This window comes from Lepidochelys olivacea (genome assembly GCF_965140295.1).
Source record: "Lepidochelys olivacea isolate rLepOli2 genome assembly, chromosome: 11".
NCBI lineage: Eukaryota > Metazoa > Chordata > Testudines > Cheloniidae > Lepidochelys > Lepidochelys olivacea.
In genome coordinates, this window is record NC_140421.1 from 65,099,599 (window position 1) to 65,115,766 (window position 16,168).

At 40.7% G+C, this 16,168-nt stretch overlaps 1 protein-coding gene across 32 annotated transcripts in view; it reads left to right on the forward strand.

Moving 5' to 3' along the window:
• MAP2 (microtubule associated protein 2) overlaps positions 1–16,168 on the forward strand; it is a 340,514-nt gene that overhangs the window by 264,410 nt on the left and 59,936 nt on the right. For 25 of the 32 annotated variants that reach the window (XM_084643737.1, XM_084643738.1, XM_084643739.1 and 22 more), the window contains 2 exons: positions 1,258–1,371; positions 3,064–3,141. In XM_084643737.1, the coding sequence (XP_084499863.1) occupies positions 1,258–1,371; positions 3,064–3,141 (192 nt within the window). The remainder of the gene's footprint in view (positions 1–1,257; positions 1,372–3,063; positions 3,142–16,168) is intronic. The other 7 variants (XM_084643768.1, XM_084643762.1, XM_084643741.1 and 4 more) reach the window with 1 other exon arrangement.

Genomic DNA, 16,168 nt, shown 5'->3' on the forward strand with positions numbered 1-16,168 from the left:
ATCGGTCATTCAACCAAAGCAAATGTGCCTTAGGTGTAACCATATGGGTGCTCATAGTGGAATAAGGGTCTGATCCAAAGCCCTTTGAAGTGGAAAGACTTGACTTCACTGGGCTTTGGATCAGTCCCTAAATCAGGGTCATGTTGGCCACATTGAAGAGATGGGTGTAGGGAACATTTCCAGCCCGTGTAAGGACCAGGAACAATTGCATTCCTAGCACTAAGGAGAGCACGGTGACTCCTCACTCCCCACTCCCCCCAGGGCCAGACAGCATTCCAAAGGGGATGGGGAGAAGTTGGGTCATGTCTCCACCTCAGAACCCCTCCACACGAGTCCACATAGCGTGCAGCATCTCATCAAGTGGTGCAGCAGCAGCTCTGCTCCTCCGGGGGCAGAATAGGCCCTTACTTTCGGCTGAGCTTCGATGGCCCCTCTGAGTGGTCAGGAGGCAAAGTCTGAACCTCAAACACATAGCTGTGAACCTCCATCATCCCAGACAGTGGTATCAAGTGGAATACATTTTCATGCTCTCAGATCTGCAATTCAAATGTAAAGTGGTCTGTATGATGCAGCCCTGAAAAAGGTGAGGCGGATACATTGTACGTTATAATGTTGTCAAAATGTCATTGGCCCTTCTTCCTTAAGTCCCTCATCAGCATACCCTTCAATGTTTTCAGGTGCAGTGCCCTGAATGCATACTAACTGTATGCTGATGAACAAAAACTACAATCCAAAGCACTTGTAAAAATACAGATAACTCAATATATTAGATTCCAGAAAATCCAGCTCTGGGCTTGTCATCCTGGCCATGTTTGGAAAATGCCAGGGTCACGAAATTGCACATAAAAAAAAAATCCTAGGCAGTTAATAAATTCTCACTTTAAAATCCTGCAATTACTGCATATATCTCCCATACCGAAAATGAGAAGCAGTGATTAATAGTAATGTCTTATGCTGTTCTCGCTCCAAGGAATAAGATTCAAAATTTCTTTTACATTTATAGATTCAGGGACAGATTTTCAACACCCAGCAGTTCCCTCTGAGAAGAATAGGAGTACTGGGGCTTGAGATCTTTTGCAAATCTGATCCTTTAATTTCATTTGTAATGATTTCTCTAAATATTTTAAAGAAAATAATTTTTTAAAAAATCTGAATGAGTCTGACTCTGAAAGTTTTAGCCAGACTCAATTTGGTTTTTAAAAAAATCTCTCTTATTAACGCAACTTTTTTGTTTTGTTAATTTTGCTACGATCACAGAGGAAGTGTCTGCAAGGATAGTCCAAGTAGTAACAGCTGAAGCTGTAGCAGTCCTGAAAGGTGAACAGGAAAAAGAAGCCCAGCACAAAGATCAGCCTGGACCATTACCTTTAGGTAAAACAAGGCATTTACAAGAGTGGTGAAGGTATCTCTGTGTGTGCAGATGTATATAAATAGAATTATTAATATCAGGTCACAATATATAATGTATGTCGATGACATAGGTGGTGCTGATATTCATGGATAAACTGTAGAACCCTGGGATAAATTCTGTAACCAGGTAATAAATAAAATGTCTCATTTCCCCAATTTATCATGCACCTTTGACTGCCTTGCTGACCCTCTCCTCACTAGTCCATCTCCCACCAGGTCTGCATTACATTCTCTGAGCAACTTCAACCATTATTATTATTATTGTGTTTATTATGAACTGAGGTGCAATTTTGCCTGAAAGTCTCTAATTCAGCAGAAACACTTAGCACATGCTTGACTGTAAGCATGTGCTTATGTTCTGTCGAGTTCTACGGAATTTAAGTGCACACTGAACTCCTTTGCTGAGTTGGGCCTAAGTGAGGGCAGAAGTAAGCACACATCCTGGATGTTGAGACATTCTTCAACAAACTCTGAGAAACAACGCATGTGTTTGCAATCAGTTCTGTTACAGTGTCTGTAGGTACCAAAGTACATCTGTGAGTTATTAAAATGTGGTTGTATGATCTGCATTGGGATCAAAAAGCCAGTCTCAAGAGGAAGTATTTGAGGCACTAGATCTGGTCCAATATCCATTGAAGTCAATGAAAGTCTTTCCATTGATTTCATTGGTCTGTGGATCTCGCCCTAAATCATAAATTGAGGCCTAGTTGCTTGCTGGAATCATTTGCAGCCCACGAAATACTGTGGCATAAATTTAAAAAGCTTGATAGATCCCAGTACTAACTCTGAAGAAATATCAAAACTATTTCTCTGAAATCAGATGGAGAATCTGAGTATACTTAAGAGATACCTTGTTTAGGGCCTAATCCTCCTGCTACTGAAACCATTGATAAAACTTCCTCTGACTTCAGTGGGAGCATAAGACCCTTAATTGGGAATTAATCTAAAACCCTAGAAGATTAGGCTTCTATACAGCGCCTTCCTCTGATGAAATACCATGATCAGATGGCTGACAGAAGTTCCCCATTGACTTGTTTTCCTTCCTTGGTGATGTTTCCAGCTGGTACCTTTCATACTTTGACAAGGAACATTTGCATATATTATGTAGCTAGCCCTGAACCCAGCAGAAACAAAAAATATCCAGGTCATAATAATGTAAGAACACAGCAAAGTGCTATTTGTCCAGCTACCCAAAGGTAAACTAAGCATGGGATTGGGTGCCTTTTTCTCACTTTTCCAGATGATCGAATTGAATCTTTAAAATCTCCCTGATTTAAATATGTTGCCATCATAGGTTTGTGAATGAAGCTTTCTCAAAATCATGAATGAACAATAGTATTGATCTGGCTACTAGATGGGACACAAACACAAAGGACTGATAATTTTTTTTATTTGATTTTGTTTCATTTTATTGTACCCTGGGACCAGACTCTGGAACGTAAGGCAGGGCACCTGAAAGTAAATGTTTTCCTTTCATTATAGGTTTAGAATAATACATTGGAAAAGGGATTATATCTGAAAATCCATTAGGCACAACCTCCACTGAAGTATTCTCCAAAAAGGCCATAATTGCAGCTTGTACTCAGCATCTAATGGTTTCACGGGAATTAATTGCTGTATCTCATTTTCTCACTTGCATTGTTCAATCTCTAGCAGTGGAAGAATCAGCTAATCTGCCTCCTTCCCCGCCTCCATCACCCGCCTCAGAACAGACTGGAGCACTGGCAGAAGGTAAGAGTCCACTGGACATTTCAGAGTATGTCTATCAAGCAAGGGAACAAATGCTCATACGAAGAGGTGGGGGAAATAGTAAATGGAAATACTTCCTGCCAGCTTCAGCTTAAAGAGTAAGCATTCTCCAGCAATGAAGTGCCATCTGCAAACTGACCATAATACACAAATGAGTTATATGCATACACACATGGATAATTGGAAGTAAGTAAAAATAAATACACACACACATATATATGTGAAAAATAATCATTAATAGATATTAGAAGCCAAGATGTCTAAATATTGAGACTTCCCAAGTATAGGCCTAGAACGTGGTGTTAAATATTGATTACTATAGTCTGTTAAGATGCATTTACTTGGAAATTAACCAGCACTAATGTTGTCTCACAGTCCAAGTCCATGCAAGCAAGGAGATTCAGAGTTAGATTATTCCTTCTGCTTTCCATCTTTAATTCACATTTCTGTGCCTTGGTGTATATGGGGATTCTGTACAAGGATGCCAAAGTGAAATTCTAGTCTTAAAGCAAATTATACTCTCTGATCCACACAGTAGTACTCAACCTCAGTAACCCAATAATGTCTGCATTCGGCTGTCCCTGAAGCCACAATTCAGAAAGCATGTAATCATGTCCTTAACTTTAAGCATGTGCTAAAACCCCATTGAAGTCACATGCCTAACATTAAGCCCACGGTTATGTGTTCTGATGAATAGAGGTAGACTGCTGAATCAGGGCCTGGGTGTCTGAGTCTCCCATTAACATCGACAGAGGAAGAACAGAATATTACTGATGAGCCCTACCATATGGATCTGAGAGAATAATTTGGCCCTAAGAATTCCCTTGTCTTTGTGAGCTAAATCAGACAGTTGACATTATCATTTTATTATGAATATAGTTTTTATATGTCACCTTCCTTCTTGTTTTTTAAAAATATATCTTGAAAATTAATGTGTCATAGAAATAAGCTATTACTGTCTGTTGAGTACACACTGTGTGTGATTTATCCTGCACTAGTGTTGGAAATGTGTATTTTTTTATGTGATGTCCCAATATGTGCTAGTTCTCAGTTTGCCATGACGTTCTGCAGTGAGACACTTTTTTTTACACCTGATCTCCATGCGTTTTGGTCAGTCCATCTCCTGTATACATTGACAAACGTCACATCCTTGGGTACTTTGTATTGAAAATACTTACTTGGCATGTGCAGTAACCAATATGCAAACTTTGATTTCTTGGTCATTGTTATTGTAACATTCACATTCCTGTTGTTGAGCAAATATTACTCAAAGGTAATGGTAATCAAATAAAACCACTCAGGAAAAAAAAAGGAAACCAGTACTACACTGGCAAAGATTTTTAGGATTGCTAGGGTCATTTTGATTATTTCACTGCTCTTTTTGTGCTGATTTATTTGATTACCTTACTGTTCAGGGTGTGCTTTTTGATTTTTGGTAACAGAATGAAGGGGTTGTTGATCTGCTTGAGAACAATTTTAAGATCCCTCGTTTACCTTGGATTTGCATTGGCTTTGCACACTGTTTTCACTAACCATATTATTGCTTATTACTTTGTGGGTTTTATACAGTAACAACATTGATTAATTGACAGAATGTTATAGGTTAATCACTTGCCAAATGACTTTTAAATGGAAGCCATTTTGTTAGTTGTATCAATGCCAAGAAGTGACAGAACAGTAGACATCTCTTTGACCTAATAGACTGAGCAGTTCCCAGCTCTGCAAATGACTCAGAAAGTCACTTAACTTCTTTGTTTCTTTTTCCTCTTACATAAAGATGAGACAATAATGCTTGCTTGCCTACCTCACAGGGGTGTTGTGAGGAATACGGAGTCAATGATTGTAGAATGGTTGGAAGATGTAATGTATTATATACTTGCTAAGTCTGTTAGTTTTTACAGAATTCATGTTTTTTTGCTTTAAAGGTTGGTTTTAAAAAAATGTTTCTATGATAAACTTTTCTACTAACTTACAGTTTGAGAGCAAACGTCATTGGACTTGTTTATAACCTCCTGAAAATACAGGTTTATAAGGGAAACATTGACAGAGCTCCTGTACTGTAGGTCCTTAGTCATTGATGGCCTAAGAGTCCCAAAGTGCTGTAAGCTCCTCTTTTATGTTTGGCTCGTGGGGGGTATTTCTTATTAGAGTTAGGTGAAAAAAACAAAGGAAATGTTTGTAAAAATTGTCACCAAAAATGTGGTCTAGTTTTTCATCGAAATTTGAAGTTTCAAACAGCTTTAGTTAATATTGTCTTGTGCTTCTTTCAGTGAATTAGGCCTTGATTCAGCAAATCCCTTATTCACCTGATCAAGGCCTTACAGCTGGAAGCTATATTGAACTTTTGTTGCTGGGAGTCAGGATTGCCTGATAATATTAACTGCTAATAAGCCAAATCCTGCACTAATTAGTCAGGCAAAGCGCCTATTGACTTTAGTGGGAACTTTGTGTGAGTAAAGACTGCAGGATTTGACCCAGTGTGTACAATACCCATTTAAACCCTCAGCCCTTCATGCTACTCAGTTGTCTGTGTGTACCTTTTTGTGTCTGTCTGTATGCTCTGTAGAATGCAGGGGTGTTTACAGAATTTAATCCACTTCTGAAGTTGTTGAACAAAACAGGTAAACCCATCTGGTAGTTCTGTGTATATATACACACCTTAGTTTTCCTTGTTGTTTTCCTCTTGAATGTTTTGCCATTGATGTTGCCAGTGCCTTGTATTGCTTTGAAACTGTAAGAGATTTCCTTCAGTCATACCAGGCTGGAAATCACTGTGTTGTAGACATGACAAAGGTAGATGTGGCCAGCCATGCAGCAAACACAAATTTAAAAAAAAAAAGAAGAAGAAGAAGGAAAGAGAAAGGGAGAGAGATTTCTGGGTCAAATACATTTCAGGAGAGAAAAGAGTCAGTGAATGTAGGTTTGATTCTTTCATTCAGCCACAGACAAACATTCAGATGAGCAGGTCTCTTTGCAGTGCTGCTGGAGGTAAGATAATGAATTTGCTCTTATTGAAATTATTTTGGTGATTGCAAATATTGTAATGTGATTTTTTTTTTCCCCCGGAGTTGAAATTTTCCCAAGTGCTGCCTAATCGTTTTATCAAATGGATCTGGACAAACAGTGCTGCTGCTGCTTTGTATTCCCAACATGGCAGTTTCAGGGCTCTGATCTTTGTAAGATTGGTCCCTAATTCCCTGCCCTGTGTAAAAAATGAATCTAAATGCCTTTGGTAAACTAGCTTACATTTTAAAGTATGTATTTTGAGATAAGCTTTTTTTAAACCAAGTAAGTATATTTTACAAATTGAAAGGAACCAAGTGCTATAAACAGAGATTATTTCCAGTTAAAATGACTTTTTAAAAGGTATTTTCAAAAGATACCCAGAAGCTAAAACTGAATTAGCCTTTGTGTAAACATTTTTTATCATAAACTTTAAAATACATTATCTTTTTGCCTGAGCATTAAGGCAAAAAGGAATTGTTTAGAAGGGACCAAAATAATAAAGATTACATTTTTGTTATAGAAATAAAAAGAGGCGAATAAATCATATTAGCATTTAAAGACATTATTTCCCTTCTTAAAAAAATTGTATCCTAAATTATGTTATGACTAAACAATACAGATCTACCAAAAAACAAAAACTAAAAAACAAAAGCAACAATGTAAAACATGACAGACCTTAATAAAACAGTAGCAACAAAATAATACATATAAGCCAGGACAGATAATCTGTTGCCTCCTCCAGGTCCATTAATATTTCAGACAGACTCCAAGTAGGGCCTGTATTTTCTTGGCTATAACCTGTTAACAACTTATAAAGTAGGTGTTCTCTGACTTCTTAATTCTTAACAGACAGACTGTCACCTGGACCATTCCCACCCACACTAATCTGTGGTCATGCAGGCCATTTCCCTTCCCATTCATGATTAGGTAACAGCCCCATATGGTAACAACAGCGATTGCTTACATAGAAAAATAATATTAGGAAAGTGTTTGGTAAGGGGATTTTCAGCAGTGCTCAGCATTGACCTAACTGCTTCCATGGGAATTTTACCAATGACTTCAGTGGGAAGTCAGACTCGTGGCTGAGCATTTTTGACAAACTCACTTTTAATGTATTTTTGATGCCTTTTCAAGCATTTTAGCCATTAGGTACAAGGAGGAGGAGTCACCACCATGTGACCAGCCAGCTTACTTTGGACTACCAGGAAGTGCTCTGTGTACCACCTGTGATTCATGAATCATTGTTTGAGAACCTCTGCCATAAAGATTTATGGCTGGTATTGTCAAAGTTAGGCAATCATCTTCCATCGAAATTCAATGTGAGTTGGGTACCTAACATCCCAGCCTGTAATCTAAAATCACATAACTAACATGCTCAGATTTAGCAATGTCAGTCACTTCCCTCTATCTGTTTCTTATCACTAAAATGTAATCTCTTTTCCACCTTCTCATAATCTATCTTGTGACTCAGGAGAAAGTAATAGCAAAACATTATCTGAATTATTATATTTGTATTATTATATTTGTCACTGAAAAATACTTCAATAAATATTACTGAAATATAGATGCAAATCTCTGGTAATTTGACATTTCCTCTATTTGGCTCTATGCCCTTTATCAAGTTGGCTGGTTTGAACATCATCAATTGTTACAGCAGTGAAATTCTGGTTAACTTGCATAATAACCTATGAGTTTTTTTGTTATACCCAAGCAGGTCCCAATTCAGGAAAGCACTTAAGCATTCACTTAAATCTATATCTGTTAAGATAAGAAAAGCAGTTAAGCACATGCTTAACTTTAGCTTGACTTCAGTTCAAACTTAAGCACGTGCTTAACTACATTTCTGAATAATGATGCTTTCTTGAATTGAGACTTTAATCAATATAATCAAATGAACTGGAAATACAAAGTGAATTAACTGGCTTAGTAGTTAAATGAATATACACATCACAATTCCCTGGTTAGTGTTGATTAGCAGCATCCCCTTCCATCATGCAAATAAGCCTTTGTAAAGACATCAAACATATTTCTTCTTTATTTCATTTGAATGGTACAGAAACCTAGAATCATCATTCGCTCCCATCGTACTGGCAGCTTAGATTTTAGCTCCTTTTACTTACTGCTATCTGTATATCCTCTTTTGAAGTTACCGTGGCACAGAGTTAACATCACCAGTTCAGAAAGTAGTTTTCCAAGCAAGTAGCACTGCCCACCATCACAGCTGCTGTTTTGATTTTTTGAAGCAATGTTTCTTTGGAAAGTTGCTTTTCCTAAAGGTAGTTGAGATTTTTTCTTCAAGGCGGTGGGCAGTTTTAAAAAAGAGCCGCCTTTAAAGTCAGATAGGCATCTTGCACTATATTCATCCTGGGTGTAACTCAGTAGACTTACAGCATAAGTGAATTTGGCCCACCTGAATGTAACCTGCCAGTGCGTTAAGTCATAGATACTTGCAGAGTCTTACGGCATTTGGCATATTCAGAGTAATTTATTAGTAGGAAATAAATTTAGAAGAATCAGCAGCAAAATAATCCTAAATATTTTACCCTGCTGTTGGTTTTTAACTCTCTGGTAACCTATATGCCCTGATGAAAGAATGTGTGTTAAACTGGACCACTTAAAGTGAACTCTGTGGGATACAGATAGACAGATAGATATAGTCACCTCAATAGAGACTCCGCAGGATGCAAATAACCAGACGTTATTGGGGACAGTTATATAATACAGTATGCCACAGAATCTTAACCCTGGATAATCTTGCTTTCAAATGCAAAATACTGCAGATTGGAACTAATGGTATTGTGATCAATTAATAGTTTGTCCTCCCATTGTGAATGAATAAGCATGAATGGGTCCACATGCTGCATTCTTCCTGGGGGAAGAATGGGAGGGGATAGCTCAGTAGTTTGAGCGTTGGCCTGCTAAACCCAGGGTTGTGAGTTCAATCTTTGAGGGGGCCATTTAGGGACCTGGGGCAAAAATTGGGGATTGGTCCTGCTTTGAGCAGGGGGTTGGACTAGATGACCTCCTGAGGTCCCTTCCAACCCTGGTATTCTATGATTCTAATAAATATCATTCTATCGCAAGTCAGTTGCTACCACTTTGCTGCAGAAAGCAAAAAGTTCCTCGCTGACAATAACAGCAGTTGGATTCTCATGGTGTCCTGTAAAATTAATCCTGCATTTGAATGCATTGTTTATTGCCTAAAATGTTTACTAGAATAGAGATTCTTCAACTGCACTAAGTTAGGCATTTTACGTTTCAAAAATATGTGCTTGGAAAATTAATATAGATGTTTCTGGAAAATATAAATTTCTGGAGACAAGAAAAGACATTGGAGACCTTGCTCAGAATCTAAATCCCCAATCCTGCCAGTGCTTAAGCCGGTAAGTAAGTATCTGGAGAATTAGAGCCTATGATTCGAAGTGAAGTGCAGGTGGCATGACAAAGTTCTTATATGTAAAGTTTTTTTCTATTCTGTTCATACATGTATCTGCAAAAATATTCAAGAATTTTAAATACAGGTCACTGTTATTAGCCAGATTGAAATCTACAAATGAGCTAAGGGTCTTAAGCCAAATGACTGACTAGGATCCTAAAGCCTCAAGAAGATTTATTTAAAACTTCCTAGTACTTGCCACGAAAAGGCCGTGAGCAATTATAAATGGAAACCGCCACATTTTATTATTATGACCAGGATGATGCTACTAATAATCCCTCCCACATATATATATGGAAGAACTAGGTAATAATAATAATTTCCTGTTTTAAAATGTGTGAGTGTATCTATATGCATGTATATATGTACATACACACATACAAAGTATCTTTTTATCTTTTTTAGTATGAAGAAAATATATCAGCCCTCTCTAAAAAACACCAGAACATTAGCCTGGCATTATCTTCAGAGGTTTCTCTTTGTCCACACCATAATATGCAATGATATTTCTTCCCCAATGTTCCCCTTATGCGATGGTAGTGGCATATCATACACTGAGGTAGTAGCTGCAACTCCAAGTCATATGCTTTTGATGGCATGTGATGATTTGATGAGCAATACACATTTAATAAATAAACAAGTGTAACTTCCCCATTACGAAAAGAAAAGGAGGACTTGTGGCATCTTAGAGACTAAAAAATTTATTTGAGCATAAGCTTTCGTGGGCTACAGCTCACTTCATTGGATGCATTCAGTGCATTACAGAATACTTGTTTTAAGAGTCACTGGAGAGGTACAATTAATGACAAAACAGGTTCTCTCTGTTCTTTATTGACTATAGTCTTTGAATGAGATTACCTCTGAAATGCTGTGTGATAAATCAACCATATGATGAATAAGTGAGATTTGAATGACCTTGAAAAATGGAGTAACAGAGGTAGGATGGAATTTACCAGTGCCAAACGCAAGATCAGGCATTTAGGGACTAACAACAAAATTTTTTATTATAATCTGGGAATTTATCAGCTGGAAGTCACAGAGGAGGAGAAAGACCTGGGTGTATTGGCTGATCACAAGATGACTATGAGCCCCCAAATGGATGCAGCCGTGAAAAAGATTATTGCAATCCTAAAATGCATCAGGAGAGTATTTCCAGTGGAGATAGGGAAGTATTATTACTATTTTACAAAGCACTGGTTAGACCGCCTCCAGAATACTGTGTGCAATTCTGGTCTCCCATGTCTAAGAAAGATGAATTCAAACTGGAACAGATGTAGAGAAGGGCTACTAGGATGAATAGAGAACTGGAGAACCTACCTTATCAGAGGAGAATTAAGGAACTTGGCTTGTTTAGCCTTACAAAACAAAGGCTGAGGGGAGATATGATCTCTATAAATACACCGAGGGGCAAACACAAGGGAGGGAGAGAAGTTATTTAAAGTAACAAATGGATATAAACTGACCATCAACAAGTTTAGACTTGATATTAGACAGACAAAGGTTTTTAACCATCAGAGTAGTGAAATTCTGGAACAATCTCCAAAGGGGAATAGTGGAGGCAAAAAACCTAACTTGTTTCAAGACTGAGCTTGATAAGTTTATGGAGGGAATGGTATGATGAGGTTGCCTACAATGGCCCATCTGTGTCTGCTATTAACAAATATCTCCAATGCCCAGAGATAGGACACTAGATTGGGAGGGCTCTGAGTTAGTACAGAGAATTCTTTCTCAGGTGTCTGGCTGGTGGGTCTCACCCCCTGATCAGGGTCTAACTAATATTTGGGGTTGGGAAGAAATTTCCGCCCAGGTGAGACTGTCAGAGACCATAGGGGTTTTTCACCTTTCTCTGCAGCGTGGGTTGCTTGCTGGTTTGAACTAGAATAAATGTTAAATTTTTTGTAATTTAAAAGCTTTAAATCAAGATTTGAGGACTTCAGTAACTCAACCAGAGGTTATGGGTCTATTACAGGAGTGGGTAGGTGAGGTTCTGTGACCTGCGACGTGCAAGAGGTCAGACTAGGTAATCATGATGGACCCTTTTGTCCTTAAAGTCTATGAGTCAAGGAATATGTCACCATATGCCTTAATAAGGCTATATGTGGCAGTTTGTGGAAGACAACTTTATTATGTGTTTTACAGTTGATGGGCTACATTTTGATCTCAAAAAGAAAAGGAGTACTTGTGGCACCTTAGAGACTATTATTTGAGCATAAGCTTTCGTGAGCTACAGCTCACTTCATCGGGTCCATCAAATGCATCCGATGAAGTGAGCTGTAGCTCACGAAAGCTTATGCTCAGATAAATTGGTTAGTCTCTAAGGTGCCACAAGTACTCCTTTTCTTCCTGCGAATACAGACTAACATGGCTGCTACTCTGAAACCTGTCATTTTGATCTCAGTTACATGGATGCAATCACTCTGACTATAACTGCTTGCACATATGTAGCTGACAGCAACATGTGCTCCAAGCTGTGTACCAGGTTGGGAAAATTCCCATTGTAAAAGAGCCTGGAACAATTAAAAACTCACGCAGACAAGAGAAATGTAATTACTTAATTCGTGCCAGAGAAGCTGCTGCCTTGCATCTCAAAGCTCTGCGTACATAGACAAAGAAGCACATCCAACCTGAGACTAAAAAAACTCTGGCATCCCACTTCTCCGTCTGCTTAGCCAGATGTGCCCCATCCTGCACGTAGGGAGTAGTGCTCATGTCTGATTGTGCATGTCATTACTCCGGAGGAATTCTGCACTAAAAAAATAAAAATTCTGTGAAAAATATTTTCAAATTCTGCAAATTTTATTTGTCAGTAATTAAATGCGGAGGCCGAAGCATAGCAGGGGGCAACACGGACCACTGGCTGCACAGAGGTGGGAGACCACCCTGCAGCCCCTGCCCAGGCTATGGTGAGGCTGCACCTGACCCTGACATAGCGCAAGGCCCGGGCCTGCCCCAGAAACACCCCAGGGTCCTGCCTGCTCCCCAAAGCCAGGCGCAATAGGTGTGCGTGGGAAGGCTCAGCAAGGCAGGATCCAAGTGCAGAGGGAGCTTAGTGTGGGGGAATCCAGGTGTGGGTTGAGAGGGTTCTGTGTGGGGCAATCTGTCTGCAGGCAGCTCAGTGCGGAGTCTGGGTGCAGGGGAGATCTGGATGCACAGGGTCTCACTGGGGAAGTTCTGGGGAAGTTCTGGGTAAAGGGGCAATGGGATGCTGCTGGGGGTCCAGGTGAAGGTGGTTGGGGCTCAGCAGGGGAGATCTGCATGTGGGGGATGGAGCTTGGTTGTGGGGGTCTGGGTGTGGGGTCTCAGTGGGAGGGTCTGGGTGCTGAGGGAGTGGGGCTTGCTGGGGTGGGTGGGAGTCCAGGTATAGCTGGTTGGGGCTCAGAGGGGTGGTCCAGGTGCAGTGGGTACGGGGCTCATAAGGTGGGGGTTCGAGTACAGGGGTCTCAGCATGGGGTGGGGGTCCAGATGCACTGGGGTGGGGCTCAGCATGGGGGGTCTGGGTGCAGGGGAGCTCTGGATTGAGGGGAGAGGTGCAGCAGTGTGGGGGTTTGGGTATGGGAGGCTTTGTGGGGTGTTCTGGGTGTGGGGGATTGAGGCTCAGTGTGGGGGTCTGGGTATGAGGGGGTCTGGATGCATGGGGGTTGGGCGACCGGGGTAACAGCTCCCAGTACAGTGATCCCTCCCCCCACAGCTGAGGAGTGATGGGGGCAGGAAGCATGGGAGGGGAGTGTGGAGCTTCCTGCAGCCAGCAGAGGTTTGTGGGGGTGAGTCTGACCTGCAGGGGAAGAGGAAGTCCTGTCCTCCCCCACCTCCAGCCCAGCGGGGAGTAGCAGCTGAGCCTGGCACAGGGTAGGAACCACTAGCTGTGGAGTCCCTAGCCCTGTCCCCCACTCCTCTATGGTGATTTACCTCTCCACCAGCTGCTCCGGGTGCCTGAAATGACACGCCCACACTCTGGGGAGGAGTGCGTGGCTGCTTTTGCAGCTTCTCTTTGCTTCCCAGTCAGTCATTTTTCTGTGGGGAAGCAAAGGAGTCTGCAGGGGGCATGAATTCTGTAGCATGCAGTGGAACAGAATTCCCCCAGCAGTTGCATGTGCTGTCTCCAAAGCACATCAAGGAACGCATCTGCTGTCTGGTAGCATTCACTAGCAAACTGAGTCAGGATGCAATTTTTATTCTCACGGCTTAGCTGGGATACCTTAATCAGTCCCGGATTTTTTAAGTGCACGTCATATGAGATCAGTAGCTTGTTGCCAAATGGGGGAAGGAGGGCATACAACACAAACATACTTTAAATACTGTCGCATTTTATCTGCAAAAATTATCTGCATGCATTGTCTTGTTGGTCAAGATCCAGATTGTCCTTGGTCAAAACATCATATTTTCCTCCTTACCCTATTGTTTACCTCTTCCTGGCTACATTCTTCAAGAGTAACCTTCCTAGGGCAAGATTATATAACCCTTCCTCACATCACTGAGCCCTCCCTTACGTGAGCAGACCCACCAAAGTCAATGCGGCCAATGGTGCATAAGTGTTCGCCCATGTGACTGAAAGCTGCAGTCTGGCCTTTATATCTGACTTTTCTGTCCGCACTTATTCATCTCCATAAAAAGGGAGTGATATACCGTAAATGGAAGGACATAGCTTGTTCGTGATTACAGGGACTGGTAAATTAATACGCTGCAGCCGAAAGTGGAATAATAACTAATATAGATATCTTGGGGTGGGTCACGACTCATGCGCATTCCTCTCTCAGATTTGCTTTTCTTACTTCAGGGGTTCGCTCAGGTTAGGTGTCGTTGCCAGAATTAGCACTCTGCAGCCACGGTGGTGTTGCTTTCGACATTGGGGTGCTCAGATACACAGATCTGGAAACTTTTAAGTGGCTTGATTAACTTCTTCATTATTGAGGCGGGGTGGGGGCTGGGTTCAGGACTCTATATCAAAGAAGGAGAAGAAAAAGAAATTATTTTGCGACTTTCATGCTGGCAGAAAATCCAACAGGTAATCTGTAGTTACAGATACGGACTGAAGAGTATATCCTATGAATAAAGTGGTCAACAAGTCACTAGCTATCACACTCAGAGGATGGTCAACCCAAGACTTAATTTCTAGTCGTCAGAAAATGAACATTTTAGTTCTTCGTGAGTTCATTCATGTTCAGTGTGCACCACAAAGTATGCACCTGTTCCATTTAATAGGTTGGATAGTTGGCTATTTTTTATTGCAGCGGTGTTATTTCGTTAACCTATGTTACTAGAAACTGCATGGAACCTCCTCTTGCTATCAGTAGCTGAGCTAAGCTGATACACTACACTCTAACTTTTCAGTGGGAGATAAATGAAGCCTTCATTACAGTGCATTGGAAAACTCCCAGCGGAGAGCCAGGTAGGCTATAGGAACATGGCAAAGCAATATATAGGGCAGGAATGGACTCTAAAAGAAACTGCTGAAAAGCAGCTGTACATGGGAGGATTTTAGCACAGAAATGATAGCCACCAGCTTAAAACAACTTTCTTTCTTTAGGTTAAAGTGTCATTCATGAATGTGTAGCTGAAAGGAGTTGCAGAGGGTTAAAAAACAAAAAACAGCGTCTGCCAAAGTACAGTAAATTGATTTTTTTTTAAATGAAAATAGCTTTTTAGATTTTATACTTTCAAAAGTTTCAGCTATTTATGAAGGGATTATACAGCTCAGTCCTGGGATACACCAGGGCTACCTTCTACCCTCTAGCTATGTTTGTAACCTCCATTGACTTCAATACGAGTTGTGAATTTTGGATTGAGTGCAGCATATTGCCCTTCTATAACTGAGTGATTTTGAATTTCTTGATATGTTTGATGCTTGGGTACTGTTATTATAGGCACTAAGAGAGACAGGAAATAAATACATAAACAATACCTTAAATAAATCTAAACCTCATGTCTTCCATTGCTTAGCATGGCTGGTTTCATTCACTCCATGGTATGACATAGTACAGTGGTTTTCAACCTGTGATCCACAGACTGCTGGGGGCTCACAGACAATGTCCAAGATTTCCAAAGGGGTCCGCATCTCCATTCAATTTTTTTAAGGGTCCTCAGATGAAAAAAGGTTAAAAACCACTGACATAGCAGCTTGATGTGTCTGTGCATGTGTCCATCCTGTCTTGTCTTATCTTTGTCTGTCCAGTTCTCCCTGCAGTTTCTTCCTGTGTGTGTCTGTTTGTAGATGAAGGGGCTGAGGAAAAGGTGGGACCTCTACACAGCTGCCCATGCTATAGGTCCGCTGCCAGCAGGGAGAGGCGTAAACACCTAGCACCCTCCATTTCAGTGTCTGTGCCTGTTGATGACCCGTGCAATTCAGACGAGGAGTACTATGAGCACCCTTTGTTCAGCTCAGAGTGGACTGATTCTAATACACTCCCCAGTGCTACAGCGCAGAGGGCAGAGGCCTTGTTAGGCCGCAATGAAGGTGAACCAGGCATGGTCCCTCTTTGTTCTTCCTCCTTTCCATCCTGCTACATGATATTCATCACATTATTGTGCCTCAAGTAACTTGTTTCTGTGGGAGAGAGCCTTTTGGATATT